The following is a 27,500-nucleotide window of genomic DNA, read 5'->3' as shown; positions in this document are numbered from 1 at the left end:
ACCTGAACCCAACTATTGCACCACTAGGCGCGAACTTCTGGCCGTTGTCAGAGCAATTGACAATTTTCACCCCTACCTCTATTCCGTTCAGTGTCAAAACTGACCACGCTTCGCTACAATGGCTGCTCACTTTCAAGAACCCAGAAGGACAGATGGCTCGGTGGTTAGAGAAACTACAGACCTATGACTTCCGCATCGAATATAGGGCGGGCAAAGGTCATCAGAATGCAGATGTGTTGTCACGGCGTCCTTGCTTTGAAACAAATTGCACGCATTGTCAGCGTCAAGAGGAGAAAGAGTTACCTGGAGACGGTAAAGGAAGTAGGCCAGCTTACACCTTCCCAGTTGTCAGAGAGCTGCACTCGAAGTCTGCCATCACTGGGCAAGAAGAACCGAAGGACGAGGAACTGTTAGGAAACCAACAGTGGACACCATTACAATTGCGTACCTCTCAGATGGCAGACAGATCAATTTCCCACATCGTGAAGTGGAGGGATGCTGGCAACCGCCCCGAATGGCCTGCTATTGCCCACCTTGACTCGACTAAAAAGGCCTACTGGGCCCAGTGGGACTCCCTGGCTCTCAGGGAGGGTGTGCTGTACCACCGATGGGAATCGCCTGAGCGTGGCGAAGAGACATGGCAGCTAGTGCTCCCTACAGCACTTCGTGCTGGTGTGCTGAAACGTCTGCATGATAGTCCAGAAGGTGGTCACCTAGGTGTGTCGAAGACGCTAGGCAAAGTCCGTGCAAGGTTCTACTGGATTCATTGTCGTCGTGACGTTGAAGAGTGGTGCCACAAATGTGACCGGTGTGCGTCTAGGAAGGGCCCCAGGGTGAAAACGAGATCGCCGCTTCAGCTGTACAATGTTGGAGAGCCCATGGAGCGTGTGGCTATAGATGTCTTAGGACCCTTGCCGGAAACGGAAAGCGGAAACAAGTACATCTTGATTGCTATGGATTACTTCAGTAAATGGCCTGAGGCGTACGCACTCCCAAATCAGGAAGCGGTCACTGTTGCTAATGTCCTAGTGTCTCAATTCTTCAGTAGGTTTGGGGTACCAGCCGAGCTTCATTCTGATCAAGGACGAAATTTCGAGTCTCTTGTCTTTCGGGAGGTCTGCACCTTGCTTGGGATCCATAAGACACGGACAACCGCCCTGCATTGAACGTTACAATAGAACTCTAGAGAATCAACTGGCCACATTTGTTCAGGATCATCAGAAAGACTGGGACTTGCATTTACCACTACTTTTGATGTCTTACCGTTCAGCCGTGCACGAGACGACGAAGCTTACGCCTGCAATGCTCATGTTCGGGCGAGAATTGCGTGTCCCCTTGGATCTGCTTTTGGGGCGGCCGCACGCTGATATTGAGGAACTAAGTTATCTCGAGTATGCGGAGAGATTGCGAGCATCGATAGCGAACTGTTCATGACTTTGCACGAGACCACCAGCAGGCTGGTAGCCAACGAATGAAGAGACGATACGACATCCGCAGTGAAGCTTTTACTAGGGACGTTAAGATACGCCGACTACGGACTACGGACAACGGACGGGAGGTGTTTGGGACTGGGACGAGACACTGGGTTTTCCCTTGAGCCACCGTCGCGAGCTCACGACGGTGAGTAGTTATGCAAGTTTGCGTAGTCAACAAAGGCGACGACGGTGGGAAAGAAAGGTAGATGAAAAACCAAATTATTGTATCAAAATAAAGAGAATTACGGTTTTCATTTCACTTTTTAATCAATAAGTATTTTTAGTGGTATGATTTTCGTTTCGCGCGACGTTTTCGGCAGGATAATTTCGAAGAGTTTTGGCAGTCTCGATTTTGAATGAAGGAGTGTCAAAGGGCAAATGGTGGAAACCATATACATTTTCGCTTAATTCTATCAAGTGAATAGATTCATTATTGTCACTTTATACACTGCCTCAGTACTTTAGCCAGTATGCATTCAGGGTTTGCTTTCGGTCTCGAGATTCGGTTTGATGAAATATTTTGCCTGAATTTTGATGATCCCCTGAACTCATCTCGCTCGATCAGCCGGTGGAAATTGCGTGCTTTTAAGCAAACTCTTCCTGCTTTACTAATCATGTAATAGGCTGTTCATGTGAAGCCAAAAGTCGAATAATTTATTTCGGATTTCCTCAGCTCAATTTTGCTTGAAAGGGCTAGCACTGCTGCTTTGACCGTAGCACGTAGTCTGTTGTCCACCAACTTAACTTCGTATTTTCACGCCATCAGTGCTTTAGACTTGGGGAACAAGCGTCCAACGGTAGTCCGTAGTCTGTAGTCGGAGTATCTTAAAGTCCCTACTTTCAGGAAGGGCGGATTTGTGTGGTTGTACAACCCTCAACGCAAGAAAGGCAAATCTCCAAAGCTGAGCTGACCATGGGAAGGGCCGTATGTTGTCGTAGAACGACTGAATGATGTTGTGTACAGGATTCACCGTGGCCTTCGGGCAAAGCCTAACGTTGTGCACAGAGACAGGCTTTGGCAGTACCACGGAGATGCTTGTGTGGATTGGTTCAACGAACCACCTGAAGGACAGGGTGTGAATTTGCCTGAAGGAGCATCTACCCACCAGGAGGTGCTTGAAGACACCACAAGGAGCAATGCAGCATCCCGTCAAAAGCGGAGGAGAAGGCGTGAACCCCCCCCCCCCCGATTCAGACGGAATGTTCCCGTTACCAGTGATGAAACCTTACCACTGCAGAGAGGCCAAGACAACCTCAGGCGTTCAGACAGGAGTCGGGGAAGACCCCTCAGATATAGTGACTTTGTGACGAGATGCACTGTTTAGGGAACACGGCATAGTGTTGTTGAGAAATTTGTTAAGAACATTTTTTTCCTCTTAGTTTTTGTTATATTTTTCCTTATCCGGGACAGATAATTATCTAGGAGAGGGGCAGTGTAACGGACTGTTGTGTGACATAGTGCCCTAATATGGTAGCTCCATATTGGGGCATGCCATGTGGTCGAGAGAGCAGAGCAGATTGTAATAGTGTGTGGCTCGCGGACGATATTAAAACTAAAATAATCAAGTGTTCTTCGCGTTCTGTGTTAGCGAACCCAGGTTACGGTACATTATTATTATTATTATTATTATTATTATTATTATTATTTCTTATGTCTCCTCTGGGAGAATAGGGCCGTTGACTTGTCTCCTCCAACCCGCTCTGTCTCTTGCAGTGGTAACAGCTTCACTCCAGGTGGCAAAACCCATCTTCTGCTTCTCCTCTTCTACAGTTCTTCTCCATGTCACCTTCGGCCACTCTCTGGTCCTCTTCCCTTCTGGTGCCCAGGTTAAGGCAATGCGTGGATTCTGTTGGTTGTTCATACGCAACACATGCCCTATCCAGCGCCACCTCCGTCTCCTGATCTGTTCGCTGATGGTACAAGTTTGTATTATTTTATGCTTTGTTTATTGATCCCCAGATTAAGTGCAGTCCCCGGAGAGTACCATGTTTTGGTCTGATGGTGAAGTCCTCGGGAGACTTTGGTCCTATCTACGAAGATTTGGAAAAATGACAAAGGAGATGAGGCCAAACCATAGGGTTGATGTGCTCTCCGATGCACTGTTGTTTTATGCCAAGAAGAAATCTGCTGGCCTAGGTGAAGAATAATACATTTTCTGTGAGTGTTGGTAGTACCCAAAGAGCAAATCTAAACCTTAACATCACAATAACCCTTTGTAGGCTTAATTCTTACTCTAGGGTTAATGCTAAGTTTGAGCTTAACAAGGTTTATTTACGATGACCTGCTTCTTTGTAAACTGTGCCTGTGTAAGCAATCAATAACAATATCATTATACCATCAAATTAGGCAAAAATCGTATTTTTAACCCTATTGCTTCTTTTTAAAGAAATAGTAATTGCCGAGGCTAGGAATGCGTTTGAATAACTTGAACTACCTGCAGAATAAGACATCACGTCTCGAGTATTACATTCGACGCACGTAGAGTAAATGTAAAAATAAAATAACAATGTTTATGAATATTCGCTCTTCGAGCCTCGTTAGTCAAGAAGAAACTCATGTAAGACGCATTAAAAAAGGTTTGTGCGTTCCCAGATGTCATGTAAGCCAACATGGGGTAACCTATTTTACGTGGTCTTGCGCCACTATCCGGCGGGGGATGCGGAAACAATTCCACTCGCGCTTAGAGTTCATCAATGAATTTTCTGGTACTTTGTCTATCCGACCACCCTCAGATATTTGCCTCAGCATGGCGTCGTTGGAGTAAGACCCGGTAACGTTCATCTCGAATTTCTGCGTTCAACTGTTGTGTTTCTCTTTACAATGCTTCCACAAGACTGACCGCTCTTCCCTTTTAACTAGTGACTTCATATGTTCTTTGCCTCTTGTATATGCACTCCTTGACGTTTCTCCGATATAGATATCGCCACACTCCGCACATTTTATCTCATAAGTCACACTCTGTCGATCACAAGGTCATCTCCCACCTTCTCTACACACAGGGCAATCCTCTCTTTCACACTTTCGTGATTTAAATGGATCGGATCTCTGCAGTAACTTTTTAATCTCAACACCAGCTTTCTCTACCACCTTGATTTTGAAACCTTGCCGCTTTATTTCTTCCTCGTACCTCCTCTGTAGCTGTGACTTCGGTGTCGCTTGTAAAAATATTACCGCTTCCTTTCCGCTCTTCTTGTACCAGTTGCTTCTCTTTATCACCCTCTCTTGCTCTCGTTCCTCTCTCCTCCATTCCTTTGGTCGATGCAACGGTCTTTTTCACCCTCTCTATCAGGCTTCTCTCTCGCCCTATGCGCCTTAATGGCCGAGTTGACAACCTCGTAACTGAATTTCTCACTGTACCCCGAGTACTGCATCTTCAAAACCATTTCATTAACATTTTCCACCCGCCTCTCCCATGGCAACAGCTTGCTACAATTAAGTAGAACTCTCAAGACCTCTCGAGTTAGTGCTGTCCTGCGGCAACGTTTCAAAATCAAGGTGGTAGAGAAAGCTGGTGTTGAGATTAAAAAGTTACTGCAGAGATCCGATCCATTTAAATCACGAAAATGTGAAAGAGAGGATTGCCCAGTGTGTAGAGAAGGTGGGAGAGGACCTTGTGATCGACAGAGTGTGACTTATGAGATAAAATGTGCGGAGTGTGGCGATATCTATATCGGAGAAACGTCAAGGAGTGCATATACAAGAGGCTAAAAACACATGACGTCACTAGTCAAAAGGGAAGAGTGGTCAGCCGGGGCGGTCAGTCTTGTGGAAGCATTGTAAAGAGAAACACAACAGTAACAGTTGAACGCAGAAATTCGAGATGAAAGTAACCCGGTCTTACTCCAACGACGTCATGCTAAGGCAAATATCTGAGGGTGGTCGGATAGACAAAGTACCAGAAGGTTCATTGATGAACTCTAAGAGCGAGTGGAATTGTTTCCGCGTCCCCCGCGCGATAGTGGCGCAAGACCACGTAAAATAAGTTACCCCATGTTGGCTTACATGACATCTGGGAACACACAAACCTGTATTAATGCGTCTTACATGAGGTTCGTTTTGACTGACGAGGCTCGAAGAGCGAAATATATTTCAAGATTCTCAAACAATGTTATTTTTTTTTACATTTACTGTACGTTCGTCGAATGTGATACTCGAGACGTGATGTCTTATTCTGCAAGTAGTTCAAGTTATTGCTTCTTTTGGCTTAAAATTATTCTCACAATGTGACCTTTCAAATCCTTAGCTGGCACCATGGAGAAAGTAACGTTTTCTTCAATCAGTACCATGATTGCAGGTCTCTGCTCTGCCTGATTTATACACATACACACTCACACTTTATAATTGTGTGTAATCGAACATTATTGAAGATGACCTTTTCACTTAATAGGTGAAAGTTTAAAAGTGCAACCGTCTGATCAACAGATATTTTCACACCTAACTAGTGATCAGGAGGACATTGGTTAAAATGCATATATTTCTTTCAGAGGTTGTCCATCGTTGAGTTCCCTTAAAAACCTTTCACTCCCTCTCTTTACAGATACTGTATTCACTTGTTAGGCAAGCTGTTATCTGACTGCATGAAGAGAGCAGTGGTGGCAATTAAAGATTCAGAGGAAGAATGATTAACCTATTGGCTAGCCTCCCAGGTGTGAGATTAATGGTCATCCAAACGGAGTCCCCTTCCAAAAGTCTTTATTGAATGATTACATTTGAAAATGAAAACAACTATAATAGAAGGTCGTTTTTTTTATGAAAGTGGATGTCCACTTACATAGTTATTCTACCTTAGCTACCTTAGTTTGCATATCACATTCTTCTTTTGTCTTTTTTATGCACCGGTTTATTCTACAAAATCTGCTCGGCTTACTTGCTCCTTTTTACAATTTTTTGTTCACAAGAAAGGGACTGCAATTAACATATATACCCCTTACTGGCCGCGTTCGCGGTCCGTACTGTAAGTAATGGACCGAATCTTCTTCCCGTTGCAGGGGCGTAGCCAGGATTTGTCGAAGGGGGGGTCACTGTGTCAAACAGAGGGTACTCACCAGATTGCGGCGTTTTCGCCACCTGAATTTTGTAGGTTTTTTGCTGAAAAAATGCTTAGGAAGGGAGGGTCACGGGCACCCCAGGACCCCCCCCCCCCCCCTAGCTACGCCCTTGCGTTGTTGTTTGGCCCAAGCGAGAAGCACGCGGGCCATGAATCAACGAAAAAAAAATCGAGGATCCGTAATTTACAGTGCAGACCGAACAAACGATGTTAGTAAGATATTTATTATATCTCTGAGGTTAATCCGGCGCGCGTGCAAAGAAATTAGTGGGAGTCAAGCGGACCTTTCAACTGCTACAAGGATTAAACAAAATCTTCCTGGCTGTTTGAAATAGTTGCTTCCAAGATTCAAACAAACTTTACAAGTTTATGTGACAGAAACGACATGAAAAACTTGCTAGTATCATCGACAAATGTGATTATCGCTCTACACTAGATGATAAGACAAAACCTGATGAAACTTTAAGAGTCAGCATTCCGTTCAAAGTTCAAGTCTCAGCGAACGTGGTAAAAAGGCAAATGCGCCATCTCAGTTCAAAAATCGGCATTGATGTACAGCCAATCTACACCAGCAAGAAACTTGAGCAGGATCTAAAGCTTAAAGAAATCAAGCCACGTATCGTAAATCAGCATAGCGTTGTTTATTCCTGTAAACGTGATTTGTGTGATTCAAATTACGTCGGATATACAACGCGCCATCTGTTTCAACGCATTGCTGATCATCGATATTCTGCCATTGGTCGCCATCTGAGAGATGCCCATGGGAACATTGACTTACTCAATGAGAGCCAGTTCAGAATGCTTAAAAAATGTAGCACGAAATGGGATTGTCTCGTTTATGAAATGTTATACATAAGAACAATAAGACCCAATTTAAATACCCAGAGCGACTCCATTAGGGCCAAACTCTTTGTTTAACTTTTAATGTCTTTTAATTTATTCATATCTTCACTTTATATATTTACTCTATTTCATTACTTCATTTTTACTTGATAATGGCGTTCTGGAAACGTCGAAACGTCGTGCCATGTTGTTTTATAATATTTTATCGCAGATTTTTATTGTCAAATGTTTTACCAAATCTTTACTTATTTGAGATAATGTTTTATCGAAATTTTAAATTCAGCGGGGCTGTACAGCGGGCCGTACAGCAGGCCGTACTGTAGAATACGGCCCGCTAATTTAGCCAATCACAGCGCGCGTACTGTTTGAGAGATATAATAATGGACAATAATGCCTAAAAACTCCAAAATGTGGGCAACCTGTATTAAGCAATCATTATACCTTTATCCCATTACGTTGAACGGTCCTCTAATTACTACATCACATTAAATTTGGTCACTCGAAGTCTTTTTCAGGGTGAGGACGGCATAAAAATGTAGACAAGTGTAAATCGCTCGTTCGGTGGTTGCAGAGCTTTTGTTTTTGCTCATTACTCTTATTGTTTCGTGGTCCTAGTAGCCGTCTCGTCGTCCTTGCTAGGCTCAATAATTCCTAGTAAGAAACACTGTTGTGTGATACCCCTTCCTAGACTCTAGTAAGCACTTGCGAAGTTGTATATGTGTGGATTCTGGGCTCTAGCGCTTCGCAGTTGGCTACTGAATATAGTAATAACAGTTCGTTTTAAGGGTTCTTCTAATTAATGAGATCCTGCATATGTGTTGTCATCCTCTTTTTCTGACTATCATTTCTCCTGACCTGTTCAATATTTCTGTTTTTTCTAGATAGTCATGCGCTTTCCCCAAACGGCTTTCAAAGCAGGTTACACAAGCCAAAAAATCAGTGCGCACTGCTCTCGATAATTTCAACTGCCTGGATTGCAGCCCATGTTGGTTACTGACGAGATCCCTTGAGTTCGACCAAGTAAAGAACCCGGAAGCAGACGTGTGGCTAAGAAGTGAATTAATGAGTTCAGCCTCGTCAGAAGTCCCAATATCGGTCAAACGGCGGGCTATTGACTTGTTTCATTTGTTCGATCGAGGAAAAGAAGAACTGGAATTGCTTCAGGAAGAAATGAAGAACACAGTAGCGCACTTCACCAGCCAACACAGAACCCTTACCTCATTGATATTATATTCTAATATTTCTTCTTTATCTTAAAGAGGCGAAAGGCAAAAATGTGTTCATTAAAATGAAACTGTTATCTGTTGAAGGACAACTTTTAGAGCTTCAAAATGTGTTCAAAGGCTACACTGAAATCTCAATTCCAAGCTTTGGTTTTGACCAGGAGAGTATTTCTGTGAACAATGATCGTGACGGGGATGGAGATATTGATACCTCTGATGCGTTGCTTTGTCTTCCAGAAAGTGTAGGTGAAGCACTGCTCAGTGACTCTGAATGCGAGAGTGATTTAGGCAATGAATTAAATGACGATAGAGACAGTGCTTTTTTCAGTTTTTTTGGAACCTAGGATTACTTACTTTTTGTTTCCATTGACTTGGCTTTGTTTTCAAGATATATGTTTTGTTAATTTAGATCAGAAAGAACTTTGTAATTAAACATGGCAAATCAAACATTTATTTTTCTGCTTTCTTCCAATAATATTTTGAATGTGTAAAGTACAGATTTGCGATTATAAAAGATAAAAATTGCCGTGCGATGCATTCTTAACCAAGTGCGTCCTATACATAACTTTCAACTACACCCAACTATAAAGAATTTCAAGGTAGTAGTAGTTGACTGTTACGAGTTCGAACGTTTTGAGGCCAGGTAGCTTGCAAACTAAACTGAACGCAGGGTTGTCGGAACAACAACAAGAAGGCTTATTCCAAAATGAACGTAGTTTCCACGAACTAAACTCTAAACAACACGTACTCGACAAACTTACACGGCCTCCGCCATCTTAAATAAACACTGCTTCTGTCACACTTGACTAAACACAGCTAACGCCAACTCTCTTCGCTTGTGAAAAACTAGTTTAAAAAAACCTTGTTTGGACTCGTCTACTTATATACTCTCACAATAAGCTTCTAGAACTTTCTAAAATAGCAAACAATCTAATTATAGAAAGATTACAAAACACACCAACTTAGAAACGCTTACGCACGAACCTAAAAATAGACTAAACAAACTAAGAACTCTCGCGAAGCTTCTAGAAAGTAACGCTAGTCACGCAATGCTATTTTTCGTAACATAGCTCTTCAACTTCGTTCCCAGAGTCCCTTTTAATTTTTTCATCGGAGATCGACATCTCGTGGAGAATGCGTTTTTTCATTGGAGATTGGACTCCGTTTTTCAATTTGTGTTTTTTAATTGGGTACGGACGTAGAGACCAGGTATGGCATATGTTGGATTTTCTTCTAAATTCACAAAATTTACCCCGTTTTTCATTTTGTGATGTTTTTTAATTGGGTATTTACATCGCGTGGAGGGTATGTGATATGTTGAATTTTCTTTTAAATTCCCATAATTAACCACGTTTTTCATTTTGTGTTTTTTACTTGAGGATTGACATCGCGTGGAGGGTATGAGATATGCTGAAAAACGGGGTTGATTATGGGAATTTGAAAGGAAATTCAACATATCTCATACCCACCAAGCAATGCCGATTCACAAAAGAACAACACACTGAAACCCGGGGTCAATTATGGGAATTTTGAAGGAAATCCATTTTGTGTTTTTTGCTTAAGGATTGACATCGCGTGCAGGGTATCAGCATTTGATATTCTCTAGATAGGTAGCATAACAATACTAACGATTTACAAGGCATGGAAAATGTTCAACATTCAAGTCATCACAGCACACATGTTTTACAACGCGTGGTTGTAAAATAAATTGTGTGCAATAATGGCAAGTAATCTTTAAGAATCTTCGCATTTTTTGGTTCTCGAAACACGCGTTTGGGCGGCATATCAAGGAAAAGCCTTCTGAACTTTAACAGCAGCCCCACAAGGAGCAACTTTCCCGTCTGTATGTAATTAACTTTTAATTCATTCATATCACGTTTAGAAAAATCCCTAAGGAGGCACGGGTCTTTGAAGCTTTTAAAAGAACTCGCAGCATCATGTTTTTAAACCCGATAAAACACTGCTGCTCGCTTTTTAAACAGTACATAAGTGTTTAAAATAGTTAATAACCTAATTTCTACTATCTTCAACGACCACTTAAGCTATTGTAAAACTGTAACCCGCCGTAATCATCCTCAAAAGCTTAACATTCTTGCTCCCCGCACAGACACTTATAAATTCTCTTTTTTTCCAAGAACTATACCCGAATTGAATAGTATGGCTGCCTTTGTAGCAAGCACTTCATCTGTCAATACCTTTAGTGTCTTTGCGCATAGAGGTTTCTGTGCGTATTTTCTTAGGATCGAGAGGGTAGTGGGAAATGTGTATGTTTCTCTAGTGGACACAGTAACGCGAATCGCGTTTTAGTGGATCTTTAAACAAAGTATACCCTTATGGAGCTCAATAATGGAAAGTCAGTTGGATAAACAAGACAGGCGGTGAGAAATAAATACCTGGAATCTTAAAAGCGACGAGTCATGGACTTCGACAACAATCTATCGCCCGTCGAGCCGAAATCAAAGTGAGCTGTATTTCTAATATTTTACCAAGTGTGCTGTTATGTAGAACAATGAAAACAAATGGAAAATTCTCTGGTTTAGAGACAGAGAACGAATCGAACACCTTAAGTGGATCTGTGATCTCTGTTGTCTGGCTATGGGTATTTATTCAGTGTACTCAACTATGCACAGTCTTCAGGTAAAAGAATAGTTGGAAATGTGACAGCCAAGACGGTTTGATCCTGAAATTTATGCAATTGCGTATGATAATTTGACACGGTTGAGTTTCTTCTCCTCACGCACGTAATGAAATAGGAAGGGGTTTTTGCCTCCAATAGCAAATATGTTGTTTGTTTTAAAAAAAATATTTCGCTGGAAAAGGTGGCCTTTATGAATTCATCCACTCTCAAAATTACCTCCAGAACCTACTTACTGCGTAGAATAAGCGTTTAGAATGATGTTCTTGTCTTCTGTGGTGATACTTGACGATTCGGGAACCGAATGAGATCATGTGAAGAATAAATCACTCGTTTACTGATTAAGCCTAAGCACTCGTTGCAGTGATTAGGCCTAAAAACTCTCGTAAAATTTTAGCTTTCATTTTGCGGTTCAGTTAACTACACTTTTCATCGACTGCGGGACTGCGGACCGCGGTAACACTTGACTTCAACACTTAGTAAATACATATTGACTTTTCAGCCGACTGCGGACCACGGGAGCAGTATACGTAGATTTAAGGAGGGCGTGAGTGGCCGGGTATTCTGAAATTGTTCCCAAGAACGCTACACATGACTGTAACTCGTTCTTTAATCCATGTGCCGAAACAATAATCGATGGGCCGAAAAAAGCTCGCTACACATGAATCTAACTCTTTCTTTAATCAATGTGCCGAAACAAGAACGCTAGGCATGAATGTAACTCGTTCTTTAATCCATGTAGCGGCGTAGCCCCGTAGTGTGTCTATTTCTCGTTCTAAAAATATAAAAAAGAAAGACCTTGCACAAACTGCGTAGCCAAGTATCCCGATTTTAAGGGGTACAACCTCGATTGGCGGGGTATTCTACAGTTACTCCAAGATTGTTTATTATTAACTCACGCTTTTTGCAAATTTTGAGTGTCATTACATCATTTACGTGACAATATATCCCTTTACTCTAACACCAGAACATTCAGATAGTAACAAACTTCATATTTACTTAACCATTTCTTCTGCTTTTGTGCTTGTCAGCATTGTGATTTGCGATAATGCTTCCTGACCCCACAGATGAAATGTCAATATTCAGGAGACGGAAGTTTCTTGGCAAAAAAGTACGTCGTTTTACTCTGAAAACGACGAACGATTAACATTCTTTCCCGTAGTTCATTCACTTGACAGAAGGTGATCACGTGCACCTTTATGGTTGCCTAGCACGTGATCAATCTCTTCCTTTGACAAAACATCATGACCTTTCGTTTATTCATAAAAGTCAGACTGCAGAAATTTTCGTCTTTTTACGATCGATTGCCATTAATCTTTCGATAAGAATTCGATTCAGAGTTATATACAAAAACTGTTATTTTTTTCTTCATCTGTCTTTTGTCTTGTCTTTTTCTGCTAACTCCTGGCTTTTACGGTACCCTTTGGAGCGAACGTAAAAGCCAAACAGGGTTTTGACCCGGCATCAGATTAGACTAAAAAGAAGAGGAATTATAAAGCGGAAACAACATCTTCAGTCCTTTCTTAGTGTGTGCAATAAACGTTTGCTTAGTGCAACTGCAAGACATGCTGGAAAAGGTCCGTCAGGGCAATTTGCAGTTGGTTTTTTGCAGAGTATTTATTTAAGGAAGAAACGAGTGAATTTTACTCAAGAGCGTGTTTTGTTATCTTTAAACTGAATTTATTACCAAAGCTTAAAAAACTAAAAGACCTCAAAATGGGACAGGACATTACAAAATAATTAAACGTGTAAACGTGTGAGCCAAAGGGCCTCTGCTGGCGCGACATGTGGGTGACCCCCCAAATGGTCTTAATGACACCCCACTAGAAATTAACTGGAACCCTGCAGTTCAATACCACCCAATTCAGTGCCTTCTTTTTTTGTGTAACACGTACCACAGGCAACCCAGTGTACGCTTTTTTGGAGCGTCTAGTTTATTTGAGACAAAGTTAACTGCATAGAGTGTAGTGTAACATGAAGTGCTAGATTTCTAGCCCATATTAACCATGTGAGCGTTAGTCCTACTGATGGAAATGGCCCACACAAGGACAGAGAATAACTCTGACCAGGGTGGGAATTGAACCCACGACCTTCGGGTTAGATCTCCGCCAGATGGTTAATATGGGATAGAAATCCAGTACTTCATGTTACACTACACTCTATTCAGTAACTCTGTTTAAAATATAAGTGCTACACGGCCAACGTTTGTATAAACGTAACCTTTCCTAGTTTATTTGAGGATTGACATCGCGTGGAGGGTATTAGATATGTTGGATTTCCTTCTAAATTCCCATAATTGACGCTGGTTTTCAAAGTGTGTTGTTCTATTGTGAATCGGCATAGCGTGGAAGGTATGAGATATGTTGGATTTTCTGATAAATTCCCATAATTGACCCCGTTTTTCAAAGTGCGTTGTTTTATTGTCAATCAGCATCACGTGTTTGGTTTCAGAAGCACAAACAGCTCACACAGAATTTATGGCGCGCATTGCAACGGTAAGATTTAGAAGTCATTTTCTTCATTCAATTTACAAAGAAATCGGTCTCTTTTGTTATCCTTAATTGTTCTTTCACTAACTTCGGCGTTCTCTTTGCTCTCTTACAGCTTTGTGAGGAGCATCATCCCGAGAGGGAATACGTGGAAAATTGTATAGCCTTCATATATTTTAATAAAGGATTAAACCCTATTCAACAACACGACTTTGCCTTTGCAATTCAGTGTATATTTGCATGCCAAAAGGTGGATGAGGATGGAAACAGTGATAATCATAAAAGATGTGATCACTGTCAAAGGTTAATTGAAAAACTCTTCGACAATTATTTATAACTATGTCGAGAGTTTTTCGAGTAACCTTTGCTTCCTCATGTTTCGTTCCTTTCGCTGAATTGAAAAGGCATTATGTAGTGTGTTTTTGAATACGGTTAATTAATTTATGCATAGCCTTTGTTCCCATTGTTTGTAAATACTTTAATTTGCTTGTAAATACAAAGATAAAATATGCTTTTTTTTACTGCTTGAAAGTGAACATGTCATTGGTGTTCCATCTTGTATGTGAGAAATAGTCGCTCTTCGACTCGCTAACAAATAGTTGATGAATCTTTGCCCGTAGCCAGTGTTGATTTTGTAGCCGAAATTTCTTCTCGTTCGTAAAATAAAATGTTGGAACCATTAGCTCTCCAATTATGACTTCCATTCCATCATCATCATCACTTGTTATTTCAACTTTGCGACAGCCACCTTTATTCATTTTATCCCAAAGTTCATGAAGTAAGGTTACGATTTTGTTGTCCAATTGTAGTCGTTGCAAACGCTTTGTTAATGCGTCCATCTCCAAAGCAAAAATCTGCTGTTCGATCATTCGGTCCATCTCTGAATTTAAATATTTTTTCCATTACCTTTATAAACGTGTGCATTTCTGGGTATGCAATAAAGATTTAAAGCAAACCGGTTCGATGGGTTTTTCTAGTCTACATTATTAAGGAGACCCTTTTGAATACTGATCATCTTCAAAACTGGTTTTTCTAACCAACCCTTAAACGTGCTTCAAGTTGTTTGACTGTGACGTCAATGCCTTCTCATTGGTTCTTAGCTACCCCATTGTTCTTTCCCTATATACACGCGACACTATCCGGCTGGTTGGGCGGAATCGTACTACCAGAGCACAATACACTTCACTCCAAATAATAAAGCATCGTAACACACGTGCATCTTATTAAACTCTTAACGCTCAATGCCTCCACCATCTTGGATCGCAATAAAACGTCCTTCTACACCTTCAAAGATTGCATCTAAAAAAAAAACCGGTTTGGGTAGAATTTTCCACTGGCGGCCATTTTGAATAATTTGGTCTAGTCATCCCGCATATACCACTCAGAGGAGCAGGGGTGGCACAGTCGGTTAGTGCGTGGCCTTGGTGCATAAGGTCCCAAGTTCAATCCCCGGATCTCACATCCTTGTTTCGACTTCTTTCCTTTCAGTGTAGCCTAAATAGCTTTAAATACCCTTAAAACGGAGCACTGATGGAAAGAAGGGGGTAAAATGAGCGCACCGTCGGCTTCCGGGAGAATACTCTCTAGAAAGTAAAGGAACGTCCGACGTTAAATAAGGTGTACCTTTACCAAATATGTACTATCAGTGCTAGCACGAGGTGCATGTTGCTTATGTAATGTGATGTAGTTTTATAATGCTACTGTTCCCTAGCCCTGTCAACTGAAATAGAGATTCCCACCATTGATGACCCATACTTGTGCTGATCTTTCATTAGTTACCTTTCTACTACAAAAATTATCTTCAGAAATAATCAAAACTAAATGGAATCAGAAGAAAAGCCTCCATAAAAGTCATTCTTGACTTCAAACCCACAGTTTGTATGAATAATTATATATATGTACTGAATTTTTTTTTTCTTCTGACAGGTGCAGATCAAGGTGCGCGCACACTAGGGGTCATTTTGCAGCTACATGACACTGGAACATGCACCAGTTTTAAAATCATATTCCATACATATAACATAGAGCTTAGGTTTAGGAACATGGGCAGCAGCAGCATCGGCTGCGGAGGACAGAACAGCCTGGAGGCAGAGAGCCTACAGCCCAATTCTCCACTTGAAGAACGGATAAATGATGATGATGATAACATAGAGTGGGAACCTATAGCGGGAACACGAAGTACCTACCAAATCACAACATGTACACACAGAACAAACTGTGCCATAAGCATGTCCCTGGGACATCTATCCATTTTACTCACACACTACGGGGCATTTTACATGCATGTGTACCAGGGACATGCAGCGGGTGCAAAATCACAACCAACACAGACAATTAAGCACAGCAGAGGGAACACGTCACAGGGACTTGTAGCAGCGATAAATTACTGTTTGGTTCACATGAGGAGGGCTGTAGCAGGCGCCTCTATCGGACGCGCACGGCAGGGACAACATCAAATTGCGCACATACATTCGCAAATGCAGCCATTACATTTCCCGGGGACATGAACCCGCTGTCAAATCCCGTTCCATACATACGAGAGAAAATGTAGCAGGCACTTTCATACGGAGCTCACAGCAGGGACAAAACATATTTACGCACACACACTCGCAACTGCAGTTATTGCGTATCCCAGAGACATGTACCCACAAGGTGTCGCTTTGTCTGAGTTCTTCGTGCCACACGATTTCACACCTATGTTTTGTCACTGCAACATGTCTCGCCAATGTTCATTTGGTCGAACTTCATGCAGCATGTTGCAACAACGAATGTTGCAAAAAGGACGATTTTTATTGTGTGAACAGCTCCGGAGTGTGCGTCTGCAGCGTTACTACAGATTTAACCAATCACAGACAGCAAAGAAACGGCAATGCAATACTTTCATGCTTACGTACTTACGATAAACACACAATTGGCCTAACCCTAAAGCCTACTTTAAAGAAGAGTGGTTTAGTGGAACGTGGGCACCTTGTCAATCCGAGCAGTCCATTGCTTATAAGGAGCTTTTTACTGTGATTATAGCATCTCATGTCTGGGTGTGGTTCCGCCACCATATTTTGTTTCGGTCCGATAATGAAGCCGTGGTCCACATCCTTTCGTCTAAGACCTCTAGGATTCCGTGTATAATGAATCTTTGCGTAAGCTGTTGTCTGTGGCAGCGCGTTTCAGCTTCACTTTTACGGCCGAGCATGTACCAGGTATTCTTAACAAGGTTGCTGCTGCGCTCTCTTGATTTCAGATGCAGGAGTTTCGACAGTTCGCTCCAGAGGCTCGGATGTACCCTGTGCCAGTGCAAATCCAACTTTTGGAGGACTTAACCCGTCCACTCTCGAAGTGCAATGCCACCATTTCCTCCGCGACTGTCTTGCCCTGACTACTCGTAGTTCCTGTGCTTCTGGCCAGAGGAGGTTTATAGAGTTTTGTACCCAGCTGGAAAAATTTGGACTGCACGAGTCCCCGTGCCCTGCTGATGAATGGACTTTGTGCTTGTTCATCACACACTTGGCTCAATCGGTGTGTCATGCTACAATTAAAGTGTACTTGTCTACGGTCCATGCTCTTCATATTGAACAGGGCTTCACTGACCCTCTTGTTAACTGTCTCAGGTTGCAACGGGTGCTCCGTGGTGTCAAACGTTCCCGGGGCGACTCCAGGGCCACCCGTCACCCTGTCAATGATAGGTAATTGTTAATTATTTTTAAATCCTTGGACTTGAACATTCCCGATCACACCATGTTTTGGGCTGCTTGCAATTTGGTCTATTTTGGTTTCCTACGCTCGGCCGAGTTTACGGTCCCAACTTTGGCGAGTTTCTCTCCAGATGTTCATCTCAGCTTGGAAGACATAGCTTTCGACTCCTATGAAGTGCCCACCGTGCTTCGTGTTCACCTCAAGGCACCTAAGACGGACCCCTTTTGCAAGGGGTGCTTCATTCACATTGGTAGAGGCAATTCCCCGCTCTGTGCTGTACAGTCTCTTATCTCCTATCTACACACAAGGGGGTGGGACCTCTGTTGCTTTTTCAAGATGGTCAACCTCTATCTTGGGCAGCTCTTTCTTATTGGATTCGTAGGATTCTGTCTGCAGCTGGTATCTCCGGCTCCTTCTCAAGCCATAACTTTCGTATTGGGGTGGTGACGGTGGCTGCTCGCAATGGAGTCCCTAATCATCTCATTCAGGCCTTAGGTCGCTGGTCTAGTAACGCCTATCAGTTGTTCATCCGGACGCCATCCGAGTCACTGGCTCAGCTTTCTAGCCAGTTGGCATGACAGCTGCTCTTCCTTAGGTGCAAGGCCTCCAGACTTCAGTCTGGTGGGGTTTAGGCCTTTCGCACATTTTTCTGTTTCATCACTGCAATGCTCTGTGAGTGCTCGTTGCCTCACGGCATTGCTGTCTTTTCTGGGTCACTTCGCATATGAAAGTATCCTCAATCGCCTGACCTGTCCCACAGCAGTGACAGGTATCCAAAGACTCATGCGGTAGCTGTGGCGGCTGCTCTAAGTCATGCTTGCTGAATGATCTTGCTGCCTTGCTCCATCGCTTCAAGCTTATTTGACGTTCGCTGATCCAGGGTAGGCTTCCTAGGCTTTGCTTGCGGTGAGTAGCTCTTTCCTGTTTGTAGTCGAGGTGTCTGGGGTGGGTGTTTGGGGGAACTCGGTCCCGTTTCCTTTCCCTGTTCGCGGGCCCCTTTGTTCTCCAAGCACCCCTTGGAGTTTAGTTTTGGTGGTTGCCACTCACAGGGTTGTCATGGTTACCCTTCGCGCGTGCTTGCAGCTCCCCTACAGACCTTACAGGCACCTTCTCCACACTCATCTATTGGTGATGAGTTTAAATGGGGGCTTAATGTAATTTAGGTGGGGTTAAACTCAAGACAATGCTGGCCAGCGGTCTCTTCCTTAAGTTAGGCGGGCAGTCCCTAGGGTTTTGCAGGGCCTCAGTAAATTTACAGCTCCCCCATTGATGTCAACCATTTTGCTCGTGTTGTGCTGCGTGTACAGTTGCTGAGAAAAGCTTTGCTCCTGTCCCTTCCTTCCCTTCGGTAAGTATTGGTAAGTTTTCAACATTCCACTGAGTTTTCAGTGTGATGGTGCCCCGGCTGTTGCCACTCAAAGGGTTGTCATGGTTACCTTTCGCGCGTGCTTGCGGCTCCCCCACAGACCTTACAGGCACTTTCTCCACACTCATCTATTAGTGACGAGTTTAATTCTATTTTTAAGAACGAATATTTTCCATGGTCAACTAAGTATTTGTTCATCTCTCCTCCTTGATTAAGTTTATCGTACATGCACTATCTGGCTGTTTCTGCAATTAAGGGTTTTAATTTCACGAAGAGTTTGTTTCATTTGTTAACCTTATTTTGGGGTTGAGAGTTCGCTTTGAGAATTTCTCCCCTGATTTTACAGACTAACCCTAACTTTTGACAGCTGACTCCAAAACACCCTTTTTTAAGGTTAGGGTTAGGGTTGAACCACAACACTTATTTTTGGTGAAGGAGCCGCATTTGCTAATCAGTGAATGAAATAGTGCCTATATAGAACAGAATCTTGATTTCTTTTTATTTATTAGTCTTGGCTCATGGTATTGACGTTTTGGCATCTTGTTGAACAATCATTAACGTACCACTTTGTACACTCCAGCTATGATGCTTTTGAACATTAGATAAAATTTGTATTTCTTTTACATTATTATTTTAATGGTCGATCAAATGATTAAAACAACATGACAGTAGAGCACAATGTTACATTGTATTCCTTACTCATACTGGTATCTTTATAAGGTTTTGAAAATAAATGCTTGCCTGGTGACCTTTGTCTTTCTCTAGCGTTTAGGACGTCAGGAAATAATGACTGACGGTGAAGGACAGCTACCTAATGAGGATCAAGATATCAATCCCTGTGAAACTGTACCTAAATCCACATCATGTTCTCCACAGTATTACACATGGTCTAGTACAGGTACAGAAACAGAGAGGACGATGATGACGATTGGACTAAAGGTGAAAGTAGTATGGATGAAGAGGCCTACAGCACTGAGGAAGATGGGGATAACGAGGGAGACCACAATCATGATATCAAGTAAGAGTGTTTTTCTTTTAGCACAGAACACAAATTAGTTATGTTTTCACTTCCAATCCAACATGCTTTTAGCCTGAAATTCAGCATTGGTCATTGTCAGTCCAGATGCAGGGTTCGTAAGGGTCATGGAAATCCTGGCAAATCATGCAATTCTAATCTTGTAAAATCCAGGTCTGGCAATCCTGGAAAATGAAGACAAGTCATGGAAAATCCTGGAAAATTAGCTCTATGCACAAAAAAAATAATATTTCTGTTTCAAGTTTTGACAAAGACAAATGGAACCTGTCTCATTTGACATTGTGGAATGCGTATGTTCAAGTAGTCATGGATTTTGCCCATACATGTCCAATACTCCCAACCTCGTCCCCAGGGCCTTCTCCTCTGCGATTTTCAAAATGGCGGCTCGTCTGGAGAAGACCCTGGCCAACGCTGAACTAACACCTTTGTTGATTAGCCCATTCATACGAACACGCTGATTGGTTTAAGTACATTTAAAGAAATATGGCGGAGGTAGCGAGTGTTTACACGAAAAAGAAAGGGCTTTAGGAGGTTGAATTGCAGTTCAGTTCAAGCGATGTTGAATCAGACTGCCATTAACGATTCGAAAGGTGAATCTTTTCCGTTATATTTTAATTTAAAAGATGTAACCTATACCATAGAAGTAGAAATAAGCGCGGGAAAATATACATAACGAGCATGTAAACTTAGATCTGCCGACAGCTAGCAAGATGCAGCTCATCACATGTGATCTTATGTGCTGTTTTTGTTGTTCTGTATTCATGTGCAATTAGTTTTTCCGCGCACGGAAACAAAGAAGTTCGAATTTCAAATCTGAAAAGGAGCTTTTGCTCGTTACAGAGCACTGTTCTAATATACGGAAAATCGCTTCTATTTTCTTGGACACGTATTCCTTAAATATAGGCCTTCTGCCTGTATTAGGTTTAGGCTTACTTCAATCTTTTCAATTGCACTATTTTTTCTATTAATAATATTGTTTTGGTGGCCGAGGCTGAATTGAATATTTTTATTTTCTGCCGAGTTTAGGTTGGAAATATTCTTGTGAATATTTTTAGATTTTACCAGAAACCCATAAGGGTTGAAACGTGTAACGCGCGTTCACAGCTTCCGAATATTCAGTGCGAACTGATTGCTAAGTACCATATTTGGAAATCCCTCGCTCTTGTTGTTCCAAATATGGTACTTAGCAAATCGAATATTCAGAAGCTTATTTCCAAGCACACAAGGGGCCGTTACACGTTTCAACCCTTATGGGTTTCTGATTTTACCATATGGTATTTATGTTGTGAAATGATTGTATTTGCTGTCTGGATGGTGTTAAAGTAATTTTAGAGCCAGCCTATAGGTATTAAATACATATTATTTGATACAATGCACATGACTTCTTGCAGAAATATTATTAATATAAAACTTACTGCCAGTGCCTACATTGCATTTAGACAATGGAGAAAGGGCCAATTTAGCCCTTTACTTTTACAAGGCTGCATGCAGGCTTAACTCAGGGATAGTATTCTAATAACCATCCCAAGGCTCAAAATTGCGACCGATATGATCACCAATGAACTCACAATGTACAATGCAACTAACATTTGTTTCTTGGTGACCAAAAATTCTAGTTTAGTTGCCATAATCGCGACTTCCTTTCGCTACGTTGAGGACACCTTATGTTCTCCTAGTAAGCCATATTGAAAGATCTTTGCTTCTTAACACTTAACATAAGAAAAGAAGTCAATCCACCCTTTTGCTTTGCTGTGTCTCCCTATAATGCATTACAAACCCTTGGTCATTGACTTTGTCTTGTATGCCTTTGTATTGTTCTTGACCCAGGTCCTTCATGCCAGACCTCTGGTGACTAATTTTTTAGGTCCAAATATTATCTTTTGGACCCTTTCCTAAGAAATTTGCCCCTGAAACAAGTCTTTAGGGGCCACTTCGGCCCTTAAGTATAATTTTCTGGCTGAAACAGTGAACTATGATGTTTTTTTCTCAGTACCTGGCCAGGGAAATGGTTCCTGTTTTATTGTGTCTAAACACTTGCATTCCTTACTGTGTTAGTTTTTCTATAAGTGGGGGCCTTATTTCAATTCTTGTTTAAGTAGTGCACAAGAGAACAATAATTATTATTGTTTACTGTAGATAAATTGCAATCTTGATGAACCATCTTAGCACTGAAAGTGGTCAATAGAACATTTATGAAAGCTGCTGTATATATTTTAGTAACAGAGTATTAGTTACTCAGAGAAGATAAATAAAAATTACATATTCCAAAGCAGTATTCTTTGATCTAGGCAGTGATAACTATATAATGTATCATATGTAAAGTATCACATTGAAGTGTTTGTATTAATCAAGCATTCCCAACCTTGTCTTCAATCAATGTTGGCATAATAAAGGCATGTTGAAAGAATTTGCAGCACTGTTTATCTACTTATTTGAAACCTTTTATATTCTTCAAAGCGCTTTACAGATAACTGGATGGGGTCTGGGGTAGTAGTTAGAAAGGTTTTCCTACCATTACTGTTTCCAAACTAGATTGTTTCTTTGGTCACAGCAGTGATTATTATCAACCAGCAACATGCAACAACAAGTTGCAAATTGCAAATTCCTCACACAATGTACAAATGTGCAGTAGTCACCCACCTCTTCGGAACCTCTAATTTTATTTGCTCCCGGACTCATCCACCTCTATTGTTTTCAGGAATAGGCCATTGTTTCTGTTGTTTATTTTATTGTTTTGTTGGCCAATCCTGTTAAACCTTACGAGAGGTGCATGGCACCTCCAAATGTGTGTTAGAGGAACATTAATTAACATTTCCAAGTATGGGCAAACCGCAGTCATGAGAGTTTCAGCAATATTGAAATCTCACCACCGATTGCTTTAGACATGGAAAAGTTCTTCTCCTGGCTAGAGAAACACAGGAGCATGCATTGTATACAGTCTATATCTAGTCCTCTGCCTAGCCCTTTGAAATTTGTTTCTTGAGTGTACATAATATGGCTGAAATTGCAGTGTTAATATTGTTTTTTTTAGTAGAGCTCTGCACTGTTGCAATTTGACAAAGGTTAAAATAACTGCTCAGAGATTAAGGTAAAAGGTAGAGTCTGCATACAAGCCAAGTGGGCCAACAGGCCACTCTGAGCTTCTCCCGGTTTCCTAAGCATAAAACAACTACCGGTAAGAGTATCTCTACTCCACCCTGGATGGGATGCAAGTCCATCGCAGGGTTATCCCAACATTAAATTTGCCATTACCCATTTATACACCTGGGTGGACAGAGTCACTGCTCGTCTAAATTGTCTTGCCCAAGAACATAACACAATGTCTCTGGTCAGGGCTCAAACCCTTGATCGGGAGTCAAGCACATTAACCATGAGGCCACCATGCCTCCACATCAGACATTAAAGAATGTAGTATAATTAACCAAATGCAACATAGGAGCATTTATTTGAATGCTTATGCATTATTACATGATCAGTTTAAAAAAACCTTCTGCCATCTTTTCAACCAATCAGAAGCATTTTAACCAGTACTAATCTTAACAGGTCACTAAACCCTTTCTCGCTCTTTGCATCACCTACATATATACAAGTTTATTTGATTGCTTCATTTGATAGTCTGTGCTCATTGCGATTGACCAGAGTTCTTACTCTGGTTTTAGTTTTACAATGCGTCATTGAGCACCCCCCCCCCCCCCTTCCAACCAATACACATTAAGAAGTAGAATAACTAAGTAATTTCATATGCATATAAACAGTATTTTCTTCCATTTTACACTTAGTCTGGTGAACATTAAAATTCAACAACACACATCTTTGGATAAACTCATTCCCAGTATTATTCTGTGGATGTCATTTGATAAAGAGAACAATGCAACAGGTCATTTTGGCAAACATAGTTTACTGGAATTAAGTGGTGCTCAAGGTTAGACAATGGTAAATCAAAGCCTAACAATTCATGCAAAAACTTGGTGCAAGGAAATCAGTTTTGTAGTTTGTGGGCTGCAAATAGGATATACTTACATAACAGTCAAACTTTTTTCCCAGGTTAATACAATAAATAATAAATTAACAATTGAAATAATTATTTGTTTTCTTATAGTAATTCAGTAGTTTGAAAAAAACAAGTATTTACCCCCCACCACCAAAAAGGTTGCTTAAAATTTATGGGCATGAAGAACATCCACTAGCCCAACTGAACAATTAACAACAATATACAGTAGCTACAGTACAGGCTACAGTATGTAGCCTTGGGTTATCAGGCAATAATTTCATTTGATTAAGGAACTGAGTGAAAATGTGGTTCAGCAAGGAATAGACCATATTCGTATTCTCAGTATTGGACTGGAACTAGCTTGCAATGGAGGCTAATACAGGGAAATCTTTTCACATGCAAATACTTTTTAATATATTCCCCTGCATAAGCCTCCATTGCAAGCTAGTTCCAGTCCAATACTGAGAATACGAATATGGTCTATTGAAAATGGGTTTCCAGATTGTTGCTAATTATTTATACATTTTCCTATATACATTCAGATTACAGTATCAGCCAGAAATAGGTTATAGAACATCACCTATACAACGTAAGTTTTTGCAAAAATTAGATTCTCTTTGCCCCTAAGATTTTAATTGAATTTAAAGCCTAATAATCATATAAATTTTCATACCTGTTGATCCAAAAAGGGTCAATTACAAGGGTGTGTAGTCCTGTTTTTAGATCATTAGAGTATATTTTTAAGTCATTTAAAACTGTACACTGCATGTGTATAATTACACTTAAGACTCAATTTAATAAATTCTGTTAATTAGACTTAATAAAAAGCGATGCCATTGAATTATGGAAATCATTCAATCAATCGATAATTTAATTTCAGTCAGACTAATTAAAATAAGCTTATATAGAGTTAATTACTTCATGTTCACATAGCAAGTTGGAGTATGTGACTCGATCATGTTGCTCGAATAAGCTTAGTAATATGAGGCCACAAAGAGTTTTTCACTCTGTACTTAAGAGCAGCTGAGTTTTTCTCTTTGATGTTCAATCTGATTTCAATGACAGTTAAATAAAGTGAGTACGAAAGTGTAATAAATTTACAAATGCTCAAAACGTTGTATTGAGATACTTTTTTGGATTTTTGTACACGTACTTTTATAGCGCAAAAGTCCTGCTCCAGAATTAAAACGTCCGTAAAAATATTTCATCTTACTGCGAAGGCACCACTGCCTCGTGTACAAACTTAAAGCGTTCTTTTACCGGTGTTTTGCTTCCTATGCGATTCTTCGCCGCCATTTTGTTTTGGTCTTTCTCAAAATGTCACGTGATAAAAATCTCCAAGATTTTTGGAGATTTTGTACCACGTGAGTTCAGCGTTGGCCAGGGTCTTCTCCAGACGAGCCGCCATTTTGAAAATCGCAGAGGAGAAGGCCCTGGGGACGAGGTTGCCAATACTCCTACATAATGAGATTCCTGGTACGTTACAATAGACATCACAAAGTGTCACGAAGTGTCCCGCTCTTTAAGTCTCGCAAAACTGTTACTATTTTTTTAAGGATTAAGGTTGGGGGACACTTTGTGATGTCTATTGTGAAGTGCCATGAATCTCATTATGTCGGAGTATTGGAAAAACCCTCATTTTGCCATGTATGGTCCTGGAAAAGTAATAGAATTTTAGGACACAAAAAGTGTACGAACCCTGAAGATGTTTCATCACTTAACCTTTGGAAGAACTGGGAGCAATTTCGGTGAATCTCTTGATGCGTCCAAGGACAACTTTCCTACTGCACTGTTTAGATTTTTGTTTTTTGTTTTTAATTGGCAGACATGTTCATTTAATTTTGCATTCATGTCATACATTGTAAGTCAGCTATTGATCATCTAATTTCTTTATCAGAGTTGACCAAGACTGCCCAGGCTACAAGTATAACCAGCCAAAATTTATAGTATTTCATGAGATGCTGATGAAAATTTTCATTTTGTTCTGTTTCAACTGTAAGGCAGACAAGCCAGAAGTTGAGATGAAACAAAATGGTACAACGGTGTCTGTCAAACAGCACTGCCGAAAATGCAAGGGATACGTGTGGAATTCCCAAAGCTTCATACCCCAAGGTAAATACTATGCTGGTAACATGCTTTTGAACTTTGCTGTGCTTATGGCAGGTGCCTCCATAAACAGTGTTTTGCTAGTCTTCCGCCACATGGGACTGTGTGCCTACTCTTCAAGAACATTCTTTGCTCATCAGCGCACTTTTATTTTCCCAACTGTCATCTACCATTGGGAGGAATACAGAGCTGGCCTCATCAGTACCTTGAAAAACATGAAGGATGTTGTCTGGTCTGGCGATGGCAGATTTGATTCCATGGGCCATTCTGCAAAATTTGGTGTTTACACAATGCTGTGCACAACATTAATGAAAGTTGTACATTTTGAAATTGTCCAGGTACGAAGTCTGGGAAAGACCATGCAATGTTCTTGGAATTATCCTGTTGGTAAATGTAGTCCACATTATCACTTCTTGGAACAGCTGGGATTGTCTATCAGTGTATTTATCTCAGACCGTCACAGGGGAATTGCGAAATGGATTAGGGAGACCTGCAGGAAAACCACACATTATTACGATAATTGGCATGTGGCACGGTCTATTACCAAGAAGCTTCTGTCAGCAAGTAAAGAAAGAAAAAGGCTGTGAGGTTATCAGTCGGTGGATGAAAGGGATCCGTCGTCATTTGTATTGGACTGCCACATCTACCAAACCAGGTTTTGTGTACTTCCTGAACAAGTCAACATTATATGCTTACACAAAAAGGTCCACACTGTTTTAGAGTAATTAGAATGAAAATACACCCTTTGCATAAATGGCGCCCAAATTTGAGTAACAATACTTGATACATCCTTAGCCTTGTGTTTATGTTTCAAGACAAAGGATTTTTCTCATCAATGCGAGGCTAAGGATGTATCAAGTACTGTTATTCAAATTTGGGCCCCATTTATGCAAAGGGTCTATGGGGTTTGCATTATGAGTATGTGAATAGTATGATACAATGATGGTTTTGAGACTTTTTCATTTAAGATTTTTGCTCGAGACGGTTTCATTTAAAACTTGATCTGCAGGATGAATACCGTAGTTTTTGAGTTAACATTAGTATTTTCGTTGTTTTTCTCAGTGTAGGTTTTGGTAACTTGATCCTCGCAAAATGGAATTCATTTATGCGACATGTCGCAAACAGACACACCGACCACCCCGACCCTCTGTACAAGGAGTGCTGTCATGAGGAGCTTCAAAGAAGTTTGAAGAATTTTATTCCATAAAGCTCTCTTTGTACAAATCTATACGCTTTATTTTCACATGTGAAAAAGGCCTATACAGCCAATCAGAATGGCGTACAGCTATTTCACATGTCGAAATATAACCAATCAACGATAGCGTAAAGGCGTTTCCATGCCAATCACTCGTGCATCTCGTGAGAATCGTGCAAATCCTACTTTGTTATTGAATTAAATTAAATTTGCATTTGGTTCTATTGTTAGTGAGTTTTTGTTTCTAATTCGCGTTCAGAGAACTATTTTAATGAAAATTCTCATGTTATGTGTAATAAACAGTTTACGACATAGAAAGTGCTTTGTACGGGGTTTTATTCACTCGTTGTTTGTGTCACAAACAACTCGTGCATAAAGCCCCGTACAAAGCACTTCCTATGAC

General features: G+C 41.0%; 2 protein-coding genes and 1 long non-coding RNA gene across 6 annotated transcripts in view; 2 read left to right on the top strand and 1 right to left on the bottom strand.

Moving 5' to 3' along the window:
• Nucleotides 1-152: 152 nt before the first annotated feature.
• On the top strand, nucleotides 153-1,166 carry LOC138032080 (protein NYNRIN-like). Its single transcript, XM_068879667.1, has one exon. The coding sequence runs from the start codon at nucleotides 153-155 to the stop codon at nucleotides 1,164-1,166; it is 1,014 nt and encodes a 337-aa protein (XP_068735768.1).
• A 1,700-nt stretch (nucleotides 1,167-2,866) lies between these two features.
• Nucleotides 2,867-27,500, bottom strand: part of LOC138031275 (zinc finger MYM-type protein 3-like) — a 58,552-nt gene continuing 33,918 nt past the window's right edge. The window contains exon 3 of one of the 4 annotated variants that reach the window (XR_011128230.1): nucleotides 2,867-3,608. Coding sequence is in view for 1 of the 4 variants with exons in the window: in XM_068878970.1 (XP_068735071.1) it covers nucleotides 26,383-26,392 (10 nt within the window). In the remaining 3 variants the exon portion in view is untranslated. Of the gene's footprint in view, nucleotides 3,609-25,815; nucleotides 26,393-27,500 lie in introns of those variants that run through there. The other 3 variants (XR_011128231.1, XM_068878970.1, XR_011128228.1) reach the window with 3 other exon arrangements.
• On the top strand, nucleotides 3,478-8,402 carry LOC138031276 (uncharacterized). Its single transcript, XR_011128232.1, has 3 exons — nucleotides 3,478-3,612; nucleotides 6,014-6,122; nucleotides 8,248-8,402. It is a non-coding gene; the product is annotated as an uncharacterized lncRNA (long non-coding RNA).

Source organism: Montipora capricornis, chromosome 14, assembly GCF_036669925.1.
Source record: "Montipora capricornis isolate CH-2021 chromosome 14, ASM3666992v2, whole genome shotgun sequence".
Taxonomy (NCBI): domain Eukaryota; kingdom Metazoa; phylum Cnidaria; class Anthozoa; order Scleractinia; family Acroporidae; genus Montipora; species Montipora capricornis.
Note: the sequence above shows the minus strand (reverse complement) of the source record. Positions and strands in the feature narration are given on the sequence as shown.